Raw genomic sequence first — 23,581 nt, forward strand, 5'->3', positions numbered from 1 at the left:
GAAGCAGGAGGCGGTTGTGAGCCCAGAAATTGTACCCAGCTCCACAGCAAGGGTGGAGGGAAAGCGCTGGTCTCGTGGTGGCAAGCATGAATTGCCCCCTTTGCTAAGCAGGGTCTGCCCTGGTTGCATTTGAAAGGGAGACTACACGTGAGCACTGTAAGAGAGTCTCCTTAAAGGATGGGGCCGCTCTGGGAAGAGCACCTGCATGCTTGCATAGCACCTGCCTCATGCCTTCCAAGTTCCCTCCCTGGCATCTCCTGCCTGTATCATTGGAGAAGCCGCTGCCAGTCTGTGTAGGCAATACTGAGTTGGACCAATGTGTCAAAGCTCTGACTCAGTATAAAGCAGCTTCCGATGTTCCTGTGCTCCCCGTGCCTCCCACCACTGTACTTCCTCACATCCTATCATTTTCCTGCCCTCTTACCTTGCTTGTAGAAGTCTCATGATGGCCAGTTGGCTCCCAAACCAGGGGAGAAGCTTCTCCTGTTCTAGTAGCTATTGTGAGAATGGCCCTATTACCTTTTCACACTACTTTTTATTGCACAGCAGTGTTCCCTGTAACAGAGATTCCCAGATGTTGTTGACTACAACTCCCAGCACCTTCAGCTGCAGTGGCCTTTGGCTGGGGATTCTGGGAGTTGTAGTCACCTGTGCACACCTCAGAGAGGTGAGCTGGTCTGGTGGTCGCAAGCATGACTTGTCCCCTTAGCTAAGCAGGATCCACCCTGGTTGCATATGAATGGGAGACTACTTGTGTGAGCTCTATAAGATATTCCCCTCAGGGGATGGAGCCACTCTGGGAAGAGCAGAAGGTTCCAAGCTCCCTCCCTGGCAACATCTCCAAGATAGGACTGAAGAGAGACTCTTGCCTGCAACCTTGGAGAAGCCACTGCCAGTCTGTGAAGATAATACTGAGCTAGATAGACCAATGGTCTGGCTCAGTATATGGCAGCTTCCTATGTTCCATCACAGCTTTGGGTATATACCTCTGGCTAGGCACACTCCTTTCCCCAGTTGCCTGCTGTGAAATGATTTTTTGGAATCTCTTGCCAGCTTATTATTATTATTTTTAATCTAGTTATTCTAGTGCTGTACTGCTCTTACACACACACACACACACACACACCCCTCTCTCTCTCTCTCTCTCTCTCTCTCTCTCACACACACACACACACACACACACACACACACACACAGAGCAACTTCTACCTTTTGTTTTGTTTTTTGTCTCTTTGAAGCACCGGGAAGTATGATTTAATATATATATTGAGGATGTAGGTTCTTCCCAAGGTATCCCATTTACAATTTGTTTCTTTGCTCTACCAGGAGATGGGGAAGATAACAAAGGGAGATATAAATGGCCAATTGTGCTCTCAACAGGAGAATAAATGCATCCTGGAAGTAAATCCTACTCAGTTCAATGGGGCTTACTCCCAGGAAAGCATGCATATAATTGCTGGCAGGTAATTTAAAAGGAAAGGTATTGTGGCAGGAAATGGCTTCAGGAAGTGATTAATTGGAAAGCAGCAATGTCCAGAGAAAGAAATACCCATTGTATATTTTCTGCTTTTAAGTTTAGGCTTGTGGGGAATTGTTAGATGAGGTAAAATTGATCAGCAAAGTTCAACAGGCTTGGGGATCTCTCAGCCAAGGTGAAATTGATCAGGAGAGGGGGCCTCCCTCATAACCATTTTAGTGTTCCAGAATTATGCTTCAACAAACACACACGCACACTCATGTTCTTGCATTGTACTGGTCTATTGTCACGCCAGTGCAACAACATTCCTGAGCTTTTCCCTTCACAGCAGAAAATCGAAAGAAGTGATGATCTCAGAACTTGCTGTTATATAATGGCTGTATGGAGGAATGTATGGTTTCTGAGCAGTGATTTAAAGACAATGGTGACATAACCATGAACTCTGAGCTCCTTGGAGGAAAAGCAGGATATAAAAATAAATAAATACAGAGCAGAGATGCATTGATTCAATGGGAGAAAAGCCTAACAGAGCTTCCCAACTCACTGCACCAATCCCGTGGGCAAGTGGCAATTTTTGATGCCCTGTTCCCCAGAAAACCCTCTCTGGCAACTGAAAATATGTCCCCAATAGCTATGTAATCCTCAGGGAAGTATTGTTGGGTGGCACCGGGGGCTTCCTGAGCGGGGGGTGGGAGCACTGAAAACCTGCCTTCCCTGCTGACCTGGTGCAGTTAGCTGGGAAATGATTATTATTGTTGTTACACTTATATCCCACTCTTCATCCAAGGAGCCTAGAGTGCTGAACATGGTTATGTTAATCCTCACAACAACCCTGTGAGGTCAGTTATGCTGAGAGACAGGTCCGGAGGTACCCAGTGAGTTTCCTGGCTGAATGGGTATCTGAAATCTGGTCTCCCCAGTCCTAGCCCAGCACTAACCACTACACCACACTGGCTGCTCTCTTGCCGCACGGACACTTCCTTGCTCTATATGTCAGGCGTTAAAAGATATACCGGAGGGTTCTCTGCAACTCCAGTGCTGTGGAAGACCAAGAAGACACGGATGTGTGTGGAGGCATCACAGGAAATCCATTATTCCAGATGAGAGCAGTTGGGTGACAGATAAATGAGAAAATGCCCATGCTTCCTACAGATGTGTGCAGAAAGCATTGTAAGGGACAGTGCCTCAGGGAGGGACTGCAGCCTGCAGAGGCAGGGAGTACAACCCGCAGTCCACTCCACTGGTGACAGCAAAATGCCGGAAGAACTACTGCAAGAACTGCATAGATGTGGATGCCCCAAAATGGCTCTAGTCAGCAGCTCTTGCGATAGTTCACTGAAGCTCCCGCAAAAAAGAAACTGATCTGGAAATAACCCCACTCTACCTGAGCGACCTAGCCACCTGATGGCGCGGGGGGAAATGACTTGCCTAGCAAGCTAGAGGTTGACAGTTCGAATCCCCGCTGGCACCTATATTGGGCAGAAGCAATATAGGAAGATGCTGAAAGGCATCATCTCATACTGCGCGGGAGGAGGCAATGGTCAACCCCTCCTGTATTCTACCAAAGAAAACCTCATGGCTCTGTGGTCGTCAGGAGTCAACACTGACTCGGCAAAACTTTACCTTTTACCTGAGCGGCAGCTACTTAAACTGGCAGTCAACTCTCATCATATGCATCATGGATACAGCTCTGAAGCAAGGAGGAGGTCACTCGCACCCACCAGCCAGTTGTTCATGGTTATGGAGCTGTTTGGGAGAAGAGGGAAGCACCATAACCGTGATCAGCCAATCCAGGCTGCAGCTCATGGAACATTGGCCATCCCCCTTACAGCACAAAGCACTTCCCCCTTCTCTCACACACAGTGCTGTAACCCTGAGTGGCTGGCTGGAAGGGGTGAGTGACAGCATGGGGGTGGGACTTCCTCCCCAAGTCGGCGCTGAAACTGTGAGCACTGCTGCATTTCATAATTCTGAATGGGGCTAATGAGAACACAGGCATCCGATACCCCCAGAACCACTGTACTCACAACTGGATATATAGTTATAAACTATAGGTTTTGTTGTTTCATTGGTATTTGATATTACTAGCTGCCCTGGTGTAGGAACTTTTTGTGTGTGTGAAGAAGTATCATAGGCATTTATCTAAATAAATAAAATCCTTTCTGCCATCCAGACTAAATTACTCCTGAGTAGTCCTATTGAAATGAAATCATCCTTTAGACTGACTCTTGAGCTGGTCTTGTGGTAGCAAACATGACTTGTCCCCTTTCCAAAGCAGGGTCCACCCTGTTGCATATGAATGGGAGACTAAATTTTAATTGAGAGCATGGCAGCCCATTGGAAAGGGGAGCTGCCCCTCAACTCCTGCCCATTCTACAAAGCGAAAGCAGTGTGAAACTGGTTTCAGTGCATCCAAAAACACAGGGAACATTCCTGAGCGAAGCCACCCAGGAATATGCTGTAGGGAAACCCTCTTGGCTTAACCGAAAGGGGAGCCAAGGTGTGACCCTCTATGTGACCTCTTGTACTCTTGAGGCAGAAAGATAATCCATCCCAAAGTGGAGGATTATTCTGGGCAGCCGCTCCTCGCAGGAAAGGCTAAAATGGTATAAATTTGATGATTTCACAGGAAATTTATTTAAAAATATGTCTATCTCAGTCCTCCAGTGCAATACAGCTTGGGCATCTCACAAGAACAAAGCTTCAGTCAGGTAGTAAACCACAGCACCAGGTCACCATCCAGGTCACTGATCTGTTCCTATTGACCTCCCACCTGCACAGCCTCTTTGCCTCCTTTGGGGATGGGGCCATAGCTCAGTGGAAGAGCATCTGCTTTGCATTCACAAGGTTCACTCCTTGGCGGCATCGCCAGGTAAAGTTGCGGAACACTCCTGCCTAAAAACCCAGGAGAGTCACTGCCTGTCAGTGTCGACCAGTGTTTCTCAACCACCAGTCCGTGGACTTGTGCCGGTCCGTGAGCAGTTGAGTGCTGGTCCATGCGGAATTAATCCCCACACAAAATAATTTCGAGCTGGTGGGGGCCTCCATTGCTGGGAGCTCTCTGGAGCTCATTTCTAGGCAGGGAGCTCTCGCTGCTGGGATAACGTTCTGTTCGAAGAAGCTAAATGAGTGTTATCCCAGCAGCGAGGGCTGCCTGCCTAGAAATGAGCTCTGGAGAGTTCCCAGCAGCGGTGCCACCCTCAGCTTGAAATTGTTTGGGTGTGTGTGTGTGCCTGAGCGTGGGGCAACCCTTTTACTAACTGCTGGTCCGGGAAACTGTGCACAAAGGATGTACCAGGCTATGAACATAGGAAACTGCCATATACTGAGTCAGACCATTGGTCCATCTAGCTCAGTATTGTCTACACAGATTGGCAGCAGTTTCTCCAAGGTTGCAGGCAGGAATCTCTCTCAGCCCTATCCTGGAGATGCTGCCAGGGAGGGAACCTGGAACCTAGATGCTCTTCCCAGAGCGGCTCCATCCCCTGAGGGGAATATCTTCCAGTGCTCACACTTCTAGTCCCCCATTCATATGCAACCAGGGTGGACCCTGCTTAGCTAAGGGGACAAGTCACGCTTGCTACCACAAGACCAGCTCTCTTCCCATGATTCCAAAAATGTTGAGAAACCCTGGTGTAGACCATACTGAGCTAGATAGGCCAAGTGTCTGACTTGGTGTAGGGCATAGTCCTATGTTCCTATGCCTCCCCTTAATCCACCTTCCTGGCACACCACCTGCTTCCCCAAAGGTCCCAGCCTGACTCCCTCTGCTTTAGCAGTTCCCAAGCTTGGGCCCCCAAATGTTGTTAGACTACAACTCCCATCACCATCCTGACCTCAGCCACAACAAGGTTTTGCATTGCAGTCCAACAGCATTTGGTGACCCATGTTTGGGTAAAGGTAAAGTGTGCCGTCAAGTTGATTTTGACTCCTAGTGCCCACAGTGCCCTGTGGTTTTCTTTGGTAGAACGCAGGAGGGGTTTACCATTACCTCCTCCTGCGCAGTATGAGATGATGCCTTTCAGCATCTTCCTATATCGCTGCTGCCTGATATAGTACCAGTGGAGATTGGAACCGGCAACCTTCAACTTGTTAGTCAAGCATTTCCCCGCTGTGCCATTAGGTAGCTCATGTTTGGATACCCCTGCTCTATTCTCCCTCAGTCTCAGCTGTGCACTGCCTATTCCCAACATACTTTCTGTCCATACAAACATACAGGGCACAGCCTGCAGTTCTGACCCTAGGAATATGTGAACACAGAAAGCTGCTTTATATCGAGTCTCTGACCAACTATCTCAGTAAGTATTGTCTCTACGCTGACTGGCAGTGGCTCGATTTTCCTCATCCTTGCCTGGAGAGGCCAGGGATTCGATCTGCGATCTTCCGCAGGAAAAGCAGATGCTTTCCCACTGAGCGACGATCCCTTTCCCTATGTGCGGGCCGCCCTGACTGAGAAGAACGGATGGGTGGGTCTTGCGGAGGAATCCCGCAGAGCTGGGTGGGTCAGGCACATAAGCCACCTCACTTCGGGGCGAGCGCCTATCCTCCTGTCTCAGGCTCCGTCCTGAAACCTCCCCATCAGCATCTGCCTCCATTCCCCACCGGGGTCTTTCAAGGCTCCTTCCCGTTTCCTGCCTTGCATCCTTTTCTGGGGACGCCCCTGCACCCAACTGCACTTAGCACCCCCCGATGATCCCCGGGCGTTGGTGGAAACTGCAGAAGATACCGCGCGCGTGGGAAAATCCAAGCCTCCTTTCTCACGGGGAGGGGGCAGGAAGTGACCCGCACAATGCACAGTCCCGCCTCCCCACTCAGCGGCTTTTCTAGGAACCTGGACTCTCTCGCTTTAACCCTGAGGACAGTTGCATCTGCTCAAGCAGAGGGACACCCCCGCCCCCAGCCCAGCCCCACCGCATCCTCTTTCCTTCCTCGCTTTGCAAAAACCAGAAAGCATGCGGCGAGGGATGGACGCTTTTGCTTGGGGATTTACTGCAGAAATGGTGGAGGATCTTCTTCGTGGAGGGCTCGCAAAGCTTCTGTGCGCGCATCCTCCCTTCCTGCTGCCAAGCATGAGAGATCCCACCTCTGCAGAGGGAGAGGCTTGGGAAGGGTTAAAGCCAGCACGGCATTCCTTGGGAGTCAGCCGAGAAACAGATGCAAACTGGGTAAGTCTTTCTTCCTGTCCCGCCTCCCCCCCACCACCGCGCCCCACTTGGGAAGGCTAGCTGGTGAGCCGATTGTCTGTGCTTTGGGGGGAATTGGGGGAGAGGGTACCCCACACTGGATGGGGTGGGGCGGCGGAAAAACCCAAAGGCATGAAGAGAGAGGCATGATAGCCGGGGGGAGGGCGGGAGCTGGGGGGGCTAGAGCTTTTGCCTTGCCTTGCAAGAGATCCCAGGTACAGGCCTGTTGGAATCTCCCCCTGACTGGGTCGCAAGCAGCCAAGTAGCGAAGATCTCCCTCGAGGCCCTGGAGAGCAGCTGCCAGTCAGGGTAGATCATACAAGCCCCGATAGACCGACGGTCGGACTCCGTGCGAGGCAGCTTATGTGACGTGGGTTCACGTGGGGGGTATAAATGGTATAAGGGAGTCTCCAGATGATCCAAAAGTAGTGCTGAAATGTATGGGGTCGTAGCTCAGGAGCAGAGCATCTGCTTTGTATGAGCAAGGTCCCAGGTTCAATCCCTGGCAGCATCTCCAGGTAGGGCTGGGGGAGATCCCTGTCTGAAATGCTGGAGAGTAGCTGCCAGTCAGTGTAGACAATATTGAGCTAGATGGACCAAGGGTGTAAGGCAGTTTGCTCTTGCTTCTGCGTTCCTGTCTATCCATGGCATGCACAAGACCTTGCGCTCATTCTCTGACTTCTTATCTGAAAATGGTCTCAGAAGTTTGGAAAGGCATAGGAACAACAAAGGGAGGAGAGCTGGTCTTGTTGTAGCAAGCATGACTTGTCTCCTTCCTGGAGATGCCAGGGTGTGAACTCCTCAGGACTGCATGCAAAGCAGATGCTCTGCCACTGAGCTAGGGTGCCATCCTCAATTAAAAAAAGGAAGCTTTATTTTACTGAGTCAGACCCATGGTTAATCTGGGTCAGTACTGCCTTATCTGACAGCAGCTCTCTAAGGTTTTAGTAAAGGGTCTTTCCCAGCCCTGCCTAGAGATGATCTGCTTTCAGCATGCAAAGCAGATACTCTGCCATTGACTCATCCCCAATGGATTGATGTTCTGATTCAGTATAAGGCAGATCCTTGTTTTTCCCCCTCCTTTCTAAACCCATAGCCTGAAAGAGAGAGAGGGATATATATATATATATACACACACTTCCACCCAGGAAGTTAAGGGGATTTTGTAAAAAACACACACCACAAAACACCCTTGATTGATATCCCCTAAGTTGTACTATTACTATTAAAAATATATAGTCCTTTAGAGTAACGCCTGAGTAGTACCACTGAGTAACTTAATCTGGATATCAGCCCTTGACTGTGGAGTGACAAAGAGAGCACAGCAAGTGAAAGTTTCATCTTTCTCTAGGCAGGTATACAGGGGCAATAAAATAATACTCTTACTCAGTGAATGTTCACAATGCTGAATGTCAGCTTTTGGGTGTCACAGAACTCCCCTGCTAACTGAGCAAAGAGGCACCTTTTAAAGTGGTGATTCTGTTTAGCAGGGGGAGAGCAAATGGCCCTATCCATCCCCAGCACAGCATCCCTCCAGTGGCTAGATTGTGAGTCCTTTGGGGACAGGGCTCCACATTCATTCATTCATTCAGGGATCCAGCTTATTCATCCATCCATCCATTCATTCATTCATATCCTTCTCCTTCTCCCTCTCCCTCTGTAAACCACTGTGGGAACTTTTGTCGAAAAGCGGTATATAAGTATTGTAGTCGTAGTTCTTCTGGCTGGATTTCAAAAAATGAAAAAGGTGTGTGAATGTTTCTGGGTGAAGGTGTGGAATCAATGTTTTGGTTGGATATGCTCTCTGATTCTTGGGATTTCCTTCCTTTCCATCAGGGAGAAACTGAGATTGAGAGCTGGAAACATCCAGTGTTGCTTGTGAAGTACCTGCTTTCCTGGAGACTCTAGAAACTTACAACATGACTGACAGGGAGTATTGGCCATGTGAGACGAATCCCTGGCCTCTCCATGCATTTCTTGCTCTGGGGCCAAAAATGGCAGCGGAGCAAAGAGACCTTTTGGCCTTGTGGGGAGCTGCATTTGAGCACAGAGTGAAAATGGACATGAGAGGTCCAACAGGATCTGCATCAGGGAATCAATTTGAAAAAGGCCCTGGTGCCATCCGAACGTGGAGTGATGGGAAACTCTGGGAAAGGACTGAGCAGGTGATCCAGGGTGAGGACACCATCAGCTCAGACATACGGTGCCAACATTTCAGACAGTTCAGCTACCAGGAGGCCGAGGGCCCCCGAGAGGTTTGCAGCCGACTCCACAGCCTTTGCCACCAGTGGCTGAGGCCAGAGAGACACACAAAAGCTCAGATCCTGGACCTGGTGATCCTGGAGCAGTTCCTGGCCATCCTCCCCCCAGAGATGGGGAGCTGGGTGAGAGAGTGTGGAGCAGAGACCAGTTCCCAGGCAGTGGCCCTGGCAGAAGGTTTCCTCCTGAGCCAGGCGGAGGACAAGAGGCAGGAAGAGCAACAGGTGAGGCCTTCATCCTGGGGAGTTCTAAAGGGATGTGCAGGGACACTGTATTCCTAAACGCCTCCTCAGCAGTCCTTTCTGGTACTCATATAAGGAGGAGATGTTGTTGTTTCTGTTGGAAGCTTTTCCCACTCATCATCTGCTGAATGTGGCACTCTGGGACTTTCTTACGGCTTCCAGATAATTGTTCAGAACAGTAGCAGCTGGTGAGGTAGCTCCAGGGGGGTTGCGAGAGGCACCTTTTAAAAATCAATCAACAGGTGCTCAACAGCGTTTAGGCAGCACCTGCAAGCTGCCTCAAGCAGCGGCACTCCGCCCGGCATCCTGGTGGGGGGCAGCATGGCCTTGGTTTCCATCAGGGATGTGCAGAGACCTGTTCAGAGGCCTTTTAACGGGCCTTTGAGCAGCTGGCGAGGTTCTGCCAGTTTGAAGGCCGGGGTTGGGGGGGGAGACACCTTTAAGGGTGAGGGAGGGTGCACTCCCCCCCCCCGTCCCGCTGCCGGGTTTCCCCCACCAGGGCTCTCTTAAAAACAGGTCTGGCAGGGCGGCAGCGTACTTCCCTGACGCCCCGTTCTCTCCTCAGTCCAGAAGTGACTGGAGGTACCCTGCGTGTGGTGTGCGTAGGCAGTACTTCCGGTCACTTCCAGGCCGAGGAGGGAACAGGGCGTCAAGGAGGTATGCTGCCGCCCCTCCGGACTGGTTTTTAAGAGAGTGCTGGCGGGGGAAACGTGATGGCGGGTGGGGTGGGAGTGCACCCTCCTCCCAATTAAAGGTGTCCCCCCTCCGCCTTCGAACTGGCACCTGCTGGTTGATCTCTGTGCATGCGTGGAGGCTGCATCCACGCTCAGAGGCTAAGGCCACGCTGTCACCCCACCGGATGCCAGGCAAGCACTGCCGCCCCACGCGGGATTTCGGGCAGAGCGCCACTGCTTGGGACACCTTGCAAGTGCTCTCTAAACACTGGTAAGCACCTCAACACCATCGGGGGCCACAGAAATCACCATCAGCCAATCACAAAAAGCAGCTTGACTGGGAACAGCCTGTATTCTGCGACAATATCTATAACAACAACAACAATGTTGACAATAAAATTCAGCCATCCCAGGTCCTTGGGAAGGACTCGATGTCTGGATAAAACAAACCAGTCAATAACACCTGTCTGACTGTGTTAATAATACTAATACTAATACTACTAAGTATACTACTAAGTAGTATACTAAGTATACTACTAAGTAGTATAATACTAATACTACTAAGTATAATAATAGATTAATAAAATTATATATTTTTTAATTATTGTGACTTTCCTGATTATAAGGAAAGACACAACAAAGTTGCTGCAATGCTCCACTGGAACTTTTGCAAGAATTACAAGTTGCCAGCAAGCAAGAATTGGTGGAATCATCCAATTGAGAAGGTCACAGGAAATGAAGAGGCAACAATCCTTTGGGATTTTTGAATATGAATGGATAGGCATTTAGCATACAACATGCCTGATCTGACAGTCCTCGAGAAGAATTGGGTTCCGATAACTGATATTGCAATCCCAGGGGATAGACGAGTTGATGAAAAACAATTGGAGAAAATAACTAAATACAAGAACCTTCAGATTGAAATTGAGCGGCTCTGGAAAAAGAAAACAATAGTGGTGCCAATAGTTGTGGGTGCCCTTGGTGCAGTACCAAAAGAACTTGAACACCATCTCAAAACCTTGGGCATCAATAAAATTACAACACATCCAACTACAGAAGGCCACACTACTTGGGACAGCAGGAATACTACGACGATACCTTTAATTCTTTAGTTATCCTAGACCCTTGGAAAGGGCCCGATAATTAAAGTATCAAATCCAGTCAATAACATGTGGTATACTGTGTGTAAATGGCATAATAATAAAAAATCTTATTTGTTAGCCGCCCCATAACAAATTGTTCTCTGGGAGGCTTACAACGAAACATTAAAACAAGAGAGAAAAACACACAACACTCGCCTTTTTGGGTTTGTTATGATTTAATGTGTTGTGTGTTTTTAACTCATGTTTTAATGTTGTTTTGTAAGCTGCGCATAAAACAATTTGTTATGGGCGGCTAACAAATAAGATTTACTAATTGGGACGGGTGCAGAGCATCTGTGCCTCTAGTTTGGCCCAGCCGTTTTCTCCTGCCCACCACCGCTGCCATTGTTTTCTCACCCACCAGCCCCCTCCACCTGGCTGGCCCGCTGCCGCCACGTCCCGACGGCCGACCAGACTCCTCCTCCCACTGGCATGGCTTTGCCCGCCGCACAGCTCCACCGGCTGGCTGCCTCCTCCCTCTGCCATGGCTCTTTTCTTCCCCATCCCCGTGGCGATCTAGCAGCTCTCTGAACTCTCGTGAGATCTGCCACACATGGGATTAGCCACGGGTACGTCTTAGAGAATTAAATATATAGATGATGATGATGATTATTATTCCTATCTGTACCCTGAGCAGGCCTATACCGAGGTTCACATTTAAAACAAAGTCATTCACAAACAAACGCAAAAAGATGGGGCGGGGGGAGAAAATAAAAAATACAATACAAAATTTGAAAGACTTAGAAAAAAATCAGTTAAAATCAGATCAAAATTTTAAATGCCTGAGTCTTCTCCTGGGCATTTTTCACACAGCAGGTTTTACCACAAGTTTACTGCGTGGCTGTACTGCAAGTTTGAAGCTGCTCCAAAAATCCGAAGCAAAGAGTGGATTTTTTCACAGTGGATATAATTCGGGCTACACCCTCATGCACGATGAAAAACCCGAATCGTGTGTGAAATTCTCCCCGATAGCTCACAGGGGCTTGGGGGCAAATCTGGCTGATATGTGAATGTTCACCCTCCTTTCAGGAAAACGTGTGAGCTAAAAGCCCTGTGTGAAAAACGCCTTGGCGTCTAAAGGAACAAAGTGATGAAGCCAGGTGAACTTCACTGGGGAAGCTATTCCATAAATGGGGTGCAACCACCAAAAAGCCCACTGAATGTACACTGAAGTGTACTGCTGTACAAGCATTCTATGCAATGTGAATACATTACATAATGTGTGTACAAATCTACATGTGTATGCTGTCTACAGATTGTACATTCATTGAATGTAATGTTTGAATAGAGCTTGATTGTTGCAGGGATTTGCTGAATTGGGGGAAGAATCCACCTCTTGGTTGTACCCTTCCCCTAACTTCTCTCTCGTTTCCATGTACAGGATCCTTTCTGCTCTTTTTCAGGTACTGGGGCAATCGGCTGACATGGTCACTTGTTCCCGCAAGTTGGAGAAGGATCCATCAGATCCTTGTCAGAAGCTGCTCTTTGGGTGGATCCCACAGGAGGGCCAAACTCAGGACACTTCTCTTGGTAAGGAAGGAAGGATTTATTCTGCCTGAATTTCTGGGTGCTGTGATATTAGGAACATAGAAAGCTGCCATATACTGAGTCAGACCATAGGTCCATCTAGCTCAGTATTGTCTTCACAGACTGGCAGTGGCTTCTCCAAGGTTGCAGGCAGGAATCTCTCTCAGTCCTATCTTGGAGATGCTGCCAGGGAGGGAACTTGGGACCTTCTGCTCCTCGCAGAGTGGCTCCATCCCCTGAGGGGAATCTCTTACAGTGCTCACACATCAAGTCTCCCATTTATATGCAACTAGGGCAGACCCTGCTTGGGGACAAATCCTGCTTGCTACCACAAGACCAGCTCTTCTCTCCCAGGAGAAATTTCATATCTTACGCTATTTATTATTTTTATTTATTTATTTATTACATTTATATCCCGCTCTTCCTCCAAGGAGCCCAGAGCGGTGTACTACATACTTAAGTTTCTCCTCACAACAAACCTGTGAAGTAGGTTCGGCTGAGAGAGAAGTGACTGGCCCCGAGTCACCCAGCAAGTCTCATGGCCAGTAGCGGTGTGTGAACGTGCCACTGTGGGGGCAGCAGGAGGCATCTTTAAGGGAAAAGAAAGTCGCTGCTTACCTCCACAGCGTGTCTGCCAGCAGCCCCTGTGGCAGGGAATCGCCCCCGCTACTCACCTGGCTGCTGGCAGGGACTCGGCTCCGTTTATGCCAGGTGAGTGGCAGCAGCGATTCCCGCCGCAGGGGCTGCTGGGAGGCACGCTGTGGAGGTAAGCAGTGACTTTCTTTTCCCTCAAAGATGCCTCCAGCCGCCTCCCCACCAGCGGCGCGTTCATGAGCCGCTACTGATCATGGCTTTATGGGGATTTGAACTCGGGTCTCCCCGGTCCTAGTCCACTGGCTGCCAGTGTGTTTCTGGGTAAAACACAAAGTCCTGAGAATTACCTTTTAAGCCTTAGATGTCTTAGGACCAGGTTACGTGGGAGAGAGCTGCCTTCAGCATGATCCCCACCACATATTAAGGTCACCACCAGTGTGGTGTAGTGGTTAGAGTGCTGGACTAGGACCGGGGAGACCCGAGTTCAAATCCCCATTCAGCCATGATACTTGTTGGGTGACTCTGGGCCAGTCACCTCTCTCTCAGCCTAACCGACTTCACAGGGTTTTTAAGTATGTAGTATACCGCTCTGTGCTCCTTGGAGGAAGAGCGGGATATAAAATATAAAAATAAAATTAAAATAATCAAGAGGGTTCTGTTTGTGGATGCCGCTCATTCATCTTGTGGTGACTTGTGGTTAGACCTTCTCTGTGGCCGCTCTGGACTGTGGCATACACCCCTCTATAGATATGCAAGATTTTTAAAAGAGCCCTAAACAGCCTCAAAGTGTATAAAGTTATGCATGGAGTAGAGAGGGTGGAGCCACCTCATGGCGCATTGGGGAAGTCACTTGCCTAGGGAGCAAAAGATTGCTGGTTCGAATCCCCTATATGAGGCAGCAGTGATATAAGAAGGTGCTGAAAGCCATCATCTCATACTGCGTGGGAGATGGCAATTGTAAACCTCTCCTTTATTCCACCAAAGACAACCACAGGGCTCTGTGGTCGCCAGGAGTTGACACCGACTCGATGGCACGCTTTACAGAGGGTGAACAGAGTAAAATTTTCTCCCTCTCTCACAACATTAGAATCAGGAGCCATCTATTGAAACTGAAGACTGGGAAATTAAGGACAGACAAAAGGAAGTACTTTTTTCACACACCACATAATTAATCTACGGAATTCTCTGCCATGGGATGTGGTGATGGCCACTAGCTTGGATGGCTTTAGAAGAGGCTTAGAGAAATTCATGGTCTATCAATGGCTACTGGTCTGATGCATATCGGTCACCTCCAAAACACCCCCTTTTTTAGCCTGGCCTTCAATGACTTTTAAATGGTTTTAAATTAGTTCAATTTTAAATTGTTTTAATGGGATATTTATTTTGTTTCTATCTGTTAGCCTACTTTCCACATGGAAAGTACCCTTACGAGATCGCCTTGCTGTCAGTGTTTCCGTCCGTGTGTGTATCCCCCTTGCAACTTCACAATACCGGCACCGATTTTCACCAAAATGGTACAGAGTTTGCGCCACTTAGGGACACCTGCATGGACGTTATGCACCCCAATCCAAAATGGCGGCTGCACGGAAATTAGGCAGATTAGTTCTCAGCAGAACTGCTTGCTTTTATTTATGTGGACTGCCTAGAGCCATTTGAGTTAGGTGGTATAAGAATTTGATTAAATAAATAAATAACATAATTTATTTATTCATTTAATATATTTACATACTGCTCAAAATCTATGTCTCTGGGCGGTTTACAATAAAAACAATACAAAACAACAACAAAACATTAAAACAATTTAAAATTTAACACAATGTTAAAACTGTTCAAAACTGTTCAAAACTGTAGATTTAATTAAAAGCCAGGCTGAACAGATATGTCTCGACTGCCTTTTAAAAGGTTGCCAGTGATAGGGAGGCTCTTATTTCAACAGGGAGCACATTCCAGAGCCTCGGGGCAGCAACAGAGAAGGCCCATCCCTGAGTAGCTGCCAGACACGCCGGTGGCAACTGCAGGCAAACCTCTCCAGATGATCTCAATGAGCGGTGGGGCTCGTGGCGAAAAAGACATTTGAGTCAGACTGTTAGTTCATCCATCTCAGTATTGTCCACACTGACTGGCAATGGCTCTCCAAGGATTCAGGCAGGCGTTTTCCCCAGTCCTCCCTGGAGATGCCACCAGGGATTGAACCTGGGACCTTCTGCATGCAAAGCAGATTCTCTGCCACTGAGCTACGGCCAACTTGTAGCTCAGTGGATCCTGAAATGCATGCATTCCCTTTTTATAATGCCTTGACCCTGAATGTGAGAGAGGCCTTTGTCTCCAGCATCTCCCCGAGTTTGTTAGCAGTGCTTTGAAGGTCTCTCTTCATCCCCTTCATCTTCCATGCAGGTAGCAGAACAATGCCCTTGGTACTCCCTAAAGCATCTTCTCTTCATGGTGGAGCAGAAGCAACTGTGATGCAGCCAACTCAGGTAGGGGATTGCTGGATTTGGAGAACACACACATGGGGCTGTTTGGGAGTCTCTTTGTTCCGGGGCCCAAAGCAGAACATGCTTCCCAGCTGGATTTGGACTGGGGAGACCTGGCTTATAAGAATGCAAGAACAGCCCTGCTGGATCAGGCCCAAGGCCTGTCTAGTCCAGCATCCCATTTCACACACAGTGACCCACCAGATGCCCCTGGGAAGCCCATAAGCAAGAGGCGAGGGCATGCCCTCTCTCCTGCTATTGCTCCCCTTCAGCTGGCATTTAGAGGCATCTTGCCTCTGAGGCTGGAGGTGGCCGATATGCATCAGACCAGTAGCCATTGATAGACCATGAATTTCACTAAGCCTCTTCTAAAGCCAACCAAGCTAGTGGCCATCACCATATTGCATGGCAGAGAATTCCATAGATTAATTATGTGCTGTGTAAAAAAAGTACTTCCTTTTGTCCGTCCTTAATTTCCCAGTCTTCAGTTTCAATAGATGGCTCCTGATTCTAATGTTGTGAGAGAGGGAGAAAATTTTACCTCTGTCCACCCTCTGTAAAGTGTGCCATCAAGTTGGTGTCAACTCCTGGCGACCACAGAGCCCTGTGGTTGTCTTTGGTAGAATAGAGGAGGGGTTTACCATTGCCATCTCCTGCGCAGTATGAGATGATGCCTTTCAGCACCTTCCTATATCACTGCTGCCCAATACAGGAGTTTCCCATAGTCTGGGAAACATACCAGCGGGGATTCGAACCAGCAGTCTTTTGCTCCCTAGGCAAGTGACTTCCCCACTGCACCATTAGGTGGATCCACTCTCTCTACTACGTGCATAATTTTATACACTTTGAGATTCTCCTCAGTCATGACCCTCCCTGGGTGATCCTGAGCCAGTCATTCTTAAATTAAGCTACCTCACAAGGCTGTTGTGAAGATAAATCAGGAGGAGGATCCTCACGAGCAGAATCCTCATCTATGCTGCACTGAGCTTCGTGGATGGAGGACAGGATGCAAAGATTCTACCCCTGCTAACTGGGCAAAGAGGCACTTTTTAACATGGTGATTCTCTTTATTTAGCAGGGGGAGAATAACTGGCCCTATCCACTCCCAGCACAGTACCTCCAGTGACTATTGCTGGTGTGTATCTTATGTATCTTTTAAGATTGTGAGCCCTTTGCGGGACAGGGATCCATCTTATTTATTTATTATTTCTCTGTGTAAACCGCCCTGAGCCAATTTTGGAAGGGCGGTATAGAAATCGAATAAATAAATAACAATAAATAATAATTGTCATCAGGAAGACTTGTGTCTTTGTTTAAACCATTCTGCCCTGGCTCTTCTTGTGCTTAAGGCAGATGGCCTCGATGTTAACAATCCATCAATATCTAAAACAAGGGGGTGCGGAAGCACAAACCCAATGCAATAATAAAAAATCAAGAATTACTGACTTTGTGAGTGAAGGGGGAGAACTCTTGCACCTTCCCTGAGATTCTCTCTTCATAGGAAAAAATTTCTTCCTTTTTCAGGGCCCCGTCTCCTTTGAGGAGGTGGCTGTGTTCTTCACGGAGGAGGAGTGGGCTCTGCTGGATTGTGACCAAAGGGCTCTGCACAGAGAAGTCATGGAGGAGAATTATGGGCATCTGGCCTCTCTGGGTAAGGCTTCTTCTTTGCTCTTAACTTAGAGTTGTGGGAGGTGGGAATTGCTCTTTTAATGCAATTGTTTTAAAGTTTCAGAGTGTTGTTTATGGTAATGTTAATCTATTTTTACATCATCTTTTAGGTTTTAGTTGTTCGGTTGAATTGTGAATCTCATTGAAATTTTATATAGGGTGGTATAAAAACACAATACATACATACATACATACATACATAATTTCACCAGGGAGGTGTGCAGCTGGGACCTGTGACAAAGACATTTATTCATTTATTCATTGATTCATTGATTTGTTTATTTAAAAGATGTGTATCCTGTGCCTACAGTGTAATACTGTTGGGAAGGCTGTTCCTCCCAAGCACCTAAACTGTACCATTTGGCAGTGGCTCACCTAGATAAACTGGGTGCCCGGAATGCCCCTTCCCCAAGCCCCCGCCCCCACCGCACCGTGAGCCCTCCTCCCTGCCACTGCCATGAGCCCTCCTCCCCGATAATCCAGCCACCCATATGTGCAGTCGGGGGGGGGGGTGAGACGAGCAGATCTCCCCTCCTCTGTGGCAGCAGGCGGAGCAGGAACGGCCACCGAGCCTGACCGTCCAGCTCAGCGGCTTCTGAGAACTGTGAGGCGCTCTGGTGTGCCTGCACACAGTTAGAATACAGTGTTGCAAGCCTGCAATGTCACGGGCCCGGGCCCCAAGGTCCGGGGGTTAGAGCGCCTCTGTTCTTTGGCATGGGGAAATCACATGAGAAAAATGTCTTAAGAGCATTCTTTCTCTGAGGTGTGTTGAGAAGCACAATGCAGTAATTGCATCAGCACCCTCTTTTTCACCTTTGACACACTCCAGATATTGCTGGGCATTGTCTGGGATTCCTTTCAATGCCCTTTCTTTGGCATTACTGGAACATGGATTTTGGCATATGCTTGTTTCAGTGTATACAGAGCTCAGGTTCTTTTGTGTTGTTTCTACTGAGATTTGAGATTGGATTGGATTTTACCATTATTAGTGAAATTCCCAGGACAGTTTCTTTTAGAGGATAGAGACTCCCAAGTAACCTTTAAAGTAGCTAAATTTTGTTTTTTAGCATCTAGGGCATGTCGTATGCTTGTCTTGTCAATATGAGTAACAATTATATAATCTACGAATCAAGTGATGTATGTATGATTTGTATAAATGCCTTTATTGTTTTGTCTAGTTGGTCACTGACTGTAATTGAGATTAACATGATTTATGTTAACCTGCCAGTTGTTTGTGGATTTGGATTATTGTGGATCATTGTAAAGAGAAACCAGGGATGTGGGTTCAGTTCCAGTATTATCTATCTATATATTTATTTCTTGTAGACGGGCCACGCGTAGCTACATGGTAGGAAGGAGGCGATTGGCTGAGATTGCAAGCAGAAGCACCTGATTGGGCAGTGGGGATTCCATATGCAGAGTTTGTAAGCAGAAGCACCTGATTGGGCAGTGGAGATTCCCTGTGCAGATAGGGAGGAGGAGACTGTGAGAGCAGAAGCACCATGGTGATTGGGCAGTGGGGATTCCCTATGCAGATAAGGAGGAGGGGCCTGTGATGGTTCAGGTCAGTTGGAATGCAGCTGTTACTGGTCGGAAGATGTTCTGGATATAAAAGGATAGCAGGCAGAGGTCTGCAAAAAGGCAGGTCCTGAGGGAGGAAAGAGCCCCTTCAGGAGAAGGAGGATGCCGTTGTGTAAATGAACAAAATCTTTTAATTCAGGGAGGGAGAAAAAACATGAAGGGAGAGGAAAGAAAGAGTGGAGAAGAGCGAGTGGAGGAGAGAGAAAGAGAAAAAGAAGGGAGGCGGAAGAGAGACAGAAGGAAGGGCAAGGGATGGGCCTGGGCCTGTCAGCAGCCTGAGGGGAATGAGTGGCCATGGCAGCAAGGGTTAGGAACACAGAAGATTGCTTTATACTGAGACAGACCCTTAGTCCATCTAGTTCAGTATTGTCTATACCAGGCCTGCTCAATTTAGGGCCCCCCAGCTGTTTTTTGGACTACAACTCCCATAATCCCCAGCCACAAAGGCCAGTAGCCGGGGGGGGGGGTTATGGGAGTTGCCATGCCAACATCTGCAGGAGGGCTGAAGTTGAGCAGCCCTGGTCTGCACTGACTGGAAGCAGCTTGCCAGGGTTTCAGGTGGGAATCTTTCCCAGCCCTGCCTGCAAATGCCAGGGATTGAACTTGGGACCTTCTGCATGCAAACCAGCTGCGCTACCATGGATCGGGATGTGTACAAACCGGTTCGGAGGTCCTTTAACAGAGTCACACTTCTCAATGATCTGCAGAAACCAAATTCTGCATAAACAATCCTGCCACTTAAAGTAGCTGAATGCACTACTTTTTACACAGAATATGCTGGGGGAAAGCTGTAAATAATTTTTTTTTAAATGCAAAATGACTTTGCCTGGTCAATGATGGGCCACATAAGAATATAAAAAAGCCCTGCTGGATCAGGCCCCAGGCCCATCTAGTCCAGCATCCTGCTTCACACAGTGGCTCACCAGATGCCTCTGGGAAGCCTACAGGCAAGAAATGAGGGCATGCCCTCTCTCCCCTGCAACTGGTATTTAGAGGCATCTTTCCTCTGGGGCTGGAGGTGGCCAATAGCCCTCAGACTAGTAGCCATTGATATACTTGTCCTCCATGAATTTATCTAAACCCCTCTTAATGCCATCCAGACTGTTCGCTGTCATCACATCTTGTGGCAGAGAATTCCATAGATTGATTATATGTTGTGTGAAGAAATACTTTCTCACTTACTAGTAAATAAATAAATCTATCTTTAAAGTTTTTTTTTTAATCCCCTCACCAATTAAGCCTGTGACTCATATATGCATTCTTCTGCCAGGTGAGAGACGTGGAAGGGGAAATCTTTCATCCTTCAAAAGTGAAACACCACAAGAGATCTCATCAGAAACAGCCACCCTTGACAATGTTCTGGAGCGTACGGAGCAGGGCAGTTCTCTCAGGAGTTTGGAGAAAGGGCGGCAGAGGCACGATGGGATACGAGTTTGGGAAGCAAAGGGCCCCGTTGTCTACCAGAGAACGTATGTGGGAGGAAAAGCAAACATCTGCATGGAGTGCGGGAAAAGGTTTGTCCAGAAAACTGACCTCATTAACCACTGGAGAATCCACACAGGAGAGAAGCCATTTACGTGCCCAGACTGTGGGAAGAGCTTCAGCATCAGCTCAAACCTTATTAGGCACCAGAGGACCCACACGGGTGAGAAGCCCTACAGCTGCACCCACTGTGGGAAAAGCTTCACGGATAAGTCAACCCTGATTCAGCACCAGCGAATCCACACGGGGGAAAAGCCTTACCAGTGCATGGACTGTGGGAAGACTTTCAGCCGCAGTTCCCATCATAAGAGACATCTCAAGAACGTGGTAGGGAAGCACCGCGGCCAGTGTGGCCACTTTGAGCAAGCAGACATCCAAGCCTCCTCAGGCCTGAGGCACGGCGGAGAGGCTGGGATTCCCAACAGGCGAGTCCACGTCGAGTTCCCAAACACATGCACGGAGTGCTGGCAGAGCTTCAGCCAGACCTCGGACCTGATCCAGCACATGCACATCCACGCCACCGAGAAGCTCTACGAGTGCATCCACTGCGGGAAGTGCTTTAACATCCGCTCCAACCTGAACCGGCACCAGAGAATCCACACGGGGGAGAAGCCCTACACCTGCTCTGACTGTGGGAAAAGCTTCGCCGACAAGTCCACTCTCACGCAGCACGACCGGACTCACACAGGGGAGAAGCCCTATCTATGTGCTTACTGTGGGAAAAGCTTCAGCCACAGTTCTCACCACAGAAGACATGAGAAGATCCACACAGGAGGGAAGGCTGTTGCCTTGATACCCCTGCGAGACGACCTCAACGAAAGCTTTTCAGTCGTACAGATTTCTTGAGAAAGACAGAGATCTGCCTGTGCTCTGTGGGGATGAGGGGAGAAGCTTTCTGGCGATCAGGATCCCTCTCTTTATACTGTCCCTGTCTAAAAGTGACTGCTAACCACCAGTGCTCCCTGTAACATGGATTCCCAGATGCTGACTACAACTCCCAGAATCCCAACCCAGAGGCCATTGCAACTGGGGATGCTGGGAGCTGTAGCCAACAACATCTGGGAATCTCTGTTACAGGGAGCACTGCCAACCACATACCTCAGAAGAAGACGTGGGTCTCTTGTACTGGATCCTTTTTACAATTCCCTCTTTGCAGGAAAAAGAAGATTTCAGGGCATGGAGAGTCCCAGGAATATGGTCTGAGGGCATAGGACGCAACCTTCTTGCAGAAACTGAATTGGCCTGTTCAGTGACCACCTGGGAATACTCATAGGAACATAGGAAGCTGCCATATACTGAGTCAGACCATTGGTCTATCAAGCTCAGCATTGTCTTCACAGACTGGCAGTGGCTTCGCCAAGGTTGCAGGCAGGAATCTCTCTCAGTCCTATCTTGGAGAAGCCAGGGAGGGAACTTGGAACCTTCTGCTCTTCCAAGAGCGGCTCCATCCCCTGAGGGGAATATCTTACATTGCTCACACTTCTAGTCTCCCTTTCATATGCAACCAGGGCAGACCTTGCTTAGCTAAGGGGACAAGTTGTGCTTGCTACCACCAGACCAGCTCTCCTCTCATGTATGCCACTGTGGGAGAAAGGTGGGACATATATGTAATTAGATAGATAGATATTCCCTATTCCTAGGCATTTCATATTTTGGCTTCTGATAGTAGAATCCTGGAGTTCAATGGCGGATTATAGAATCCTGAAGTTCAGTGGCGGATTGTAGAATCCTGGAGCCCTTCCCCAAAATGCTGTACTAAGTGCCCGAGGAAGAGAGCAGAAGGAAGTGAGGATGAACTTATAGGTTCACGCCTCTACTTCTTTGCTCTTCACCTTTGCTCAGGACTTTGCCTCCTTCTTCAGGCCCAAAATTGGAACATCTCTTCATCTGTCCCCCTCCCTCTTCTGCCACTCCCTCCTCCTCCTTCCTCTTTCCCACCTGTCTGACATAATGAGTTGACTATCCTCTCATCTTCACTGAGCTTCTCCACAGTGTGGATTGATTTAAATCAAGGCAATTTCAATCAGGGGTTCTCCAACATGGGTCCTCAGATGTTGAGCTGCAACCCACAACCCCATGATGGGAGTTACAGTCCAACAACATCTGGGGACCCAGATTGGAGAACCCTTTACTGAAATAACTGATGTCAACCGCCCAGAGAGAAACCTGATTTCAGTCAAGTTTCCCATGGGTGCTTCTTCACATATTTCTTTTTAAATGGTACAAAATCAGACCACTAAAACATGTTAATGGACAACTCCATGGAGCATTAACAACATATAGGAGAGTATATGTTGTGTAGGGTTGTTTTTTAAAAAATATCTTGATATTTACTAATTTAGGAAATAGTACAAAATACCTGCTTTTTTAAAAAAAATGTAAGGATACCGTTATAAATTATCTGTGTCAAGCTGCAGAAGCAGTGGCAGTATGTAAGGAATGGTGAGAAATAAATCGCACGCACAAAATAGCACTTATATTTTACCCAAACAAGGACTTCAAAATATTCCCAGCGAGGGCCTCTCTTACACCCAGTGGGGCGGGCGGGGGGGATATAGGAAGCTGTGCTTTCTTTCTATTCTGTGTTTCTTTCTATTCCCTCCTTTCCTGTATATCTCTCTTCCTGAACACCTCTGCTTTGGCCCAGCACCACAGCAGACAACAGTCTTGCTATACATCCTGTGCAAGTGTGACTTCAACTTGCTTAGAATCAGAAACCAAAAGCTCAGAAATGTACAGAAGTCAGAGGTGGTAGTTAGTTACTGGGCATTTGATGAAACTGAAATGAATGATCACATTTTATTGGTGGGTTACTCTGTGTGTGTAAGAGAGCCATTAATGCATTTTTAAGCTAATGTAAGTGTAGGCGTAGCATGTTCATGCGGAGATATAATTTCAACCATGTTTTTAAAATGAGAAATTTTAGTGTTTTATTTACATTTTTAAAAATAAAATAGAAATTTTAAAATCTTATTTTTATTTTCACACACACACACACTGGCTGTCATCCAGACTAATGTGTTTGCACAAACATGTTGTACTAGCTTGTACTAAGGCGGGAGCCAGGAAACTTAGGAGCAATGAAAGGAAGTACTTTTTCACACAGCACATAATTAATCTATGGAATTCCCTGCCACGGGATGTGGTGAGATGGCGCCTGGCTTGGATCGCTTTTAGTGGGGCTTAGACAGATTCACCGAGGACAGATTTATCAATGGGTAGTCGTCTTGATAGCTATAGGCTTTCCTATGTCTCCAGTTTCCTCAAATGACTCAACT

At 48.0% G+C, this 23,581-nt stretch overlaps 1 protein-coding gene across 3 annotated transcripts; it reads left to right on the forward strand.

Annotated features, from left to right (window-relative positions):
* The first annotated feature begins 6,525 nt into the window (after positions 1-6,525).
* On the forward strand, positions 6,526-22,833 carry LOC128341638 (zinc finger protein OZF-like). 3 transcript variants are annotated; one of them, XM_053288017.1, is made up of 6 exons: positions 6,526-6,642; positions 8,497-9,143; positions 12,381-12,507; positions 15,493-15,575; positions 17,097-17,223; positions 20,092-22,833. In XM_053288017.1, the coding sequence occupies exons 2-6, from the start codon at positions 8,580-8,582 to the stop codon at positions 21,147-21,149; spliced, it is 1,959 nt and encodes a 652-aa protein (XP_053143992.1). In that variant the 5' UTR covers positions 6,526-6,642; positions 8,497-8,579; the 3' UTR covers positions 21,150-22,833. The 3 variants fall into 3 exon arrangements, with proteins under 3 accessions (XP_053143992.1, XP_053143994.1, XP_053143995.1); XM_053288019.1 differs by lacking the exon at positions 6,526-6,642 and adding an exon at positions 6,679-6,705; XM_053288020.1 differs by lacking the exon at positions 6,526-6,642 and having other exon boundaries at positions 9,097-9,143; positions 12,359-12,507.
* Positions 22,834-23,581: the final 748 nt, after the last annotated feature.

The sequence above is a fragment of the Hemicordylus capensis genome, chromosome 2 (assembly GCF_027244095.1).
Source record: "Hemicordylus capensis ecotype Gifberg chromosome 2, rHemCap1.1.pri, whole genome shotgun sequence".
In the NCBI taxonomy this organism is placed as follows: Eukaryota; Metazoa; Chordata; class Lepidosauria; order Squamata; family Cordylidae; genus Hemicordylus; species Hemicordylus capensis.

What these genes read in the sequence shown, in the direction of transcription:
- LOC128341638 (XM_053288017.1), top strand. Translation starts at nt 8,580, where the DNA reads ATGACTGACAGGGAGTATTGGCCATGTGAGACGAATCCCTGGCCTCTC. An exon ending in AGAGGCAGGAAGAGCAACAG is followed by an intron (nt 9,144 to 12,380) that starts GTGAGGCCTTCA and finishes GCTCTTTTTCAG; the next exon opens with GTACTGGGGCAATCGGCTGA. An exon ending in AACTCAGGACACTTCTCTTG is followed by an intron (nt 12,508 to 15,492) that starts GTAAGGAAGGAA and finishes TCTTCCATGCAG; the next exon opens with GTAGCAGAACAATGCCCTTG.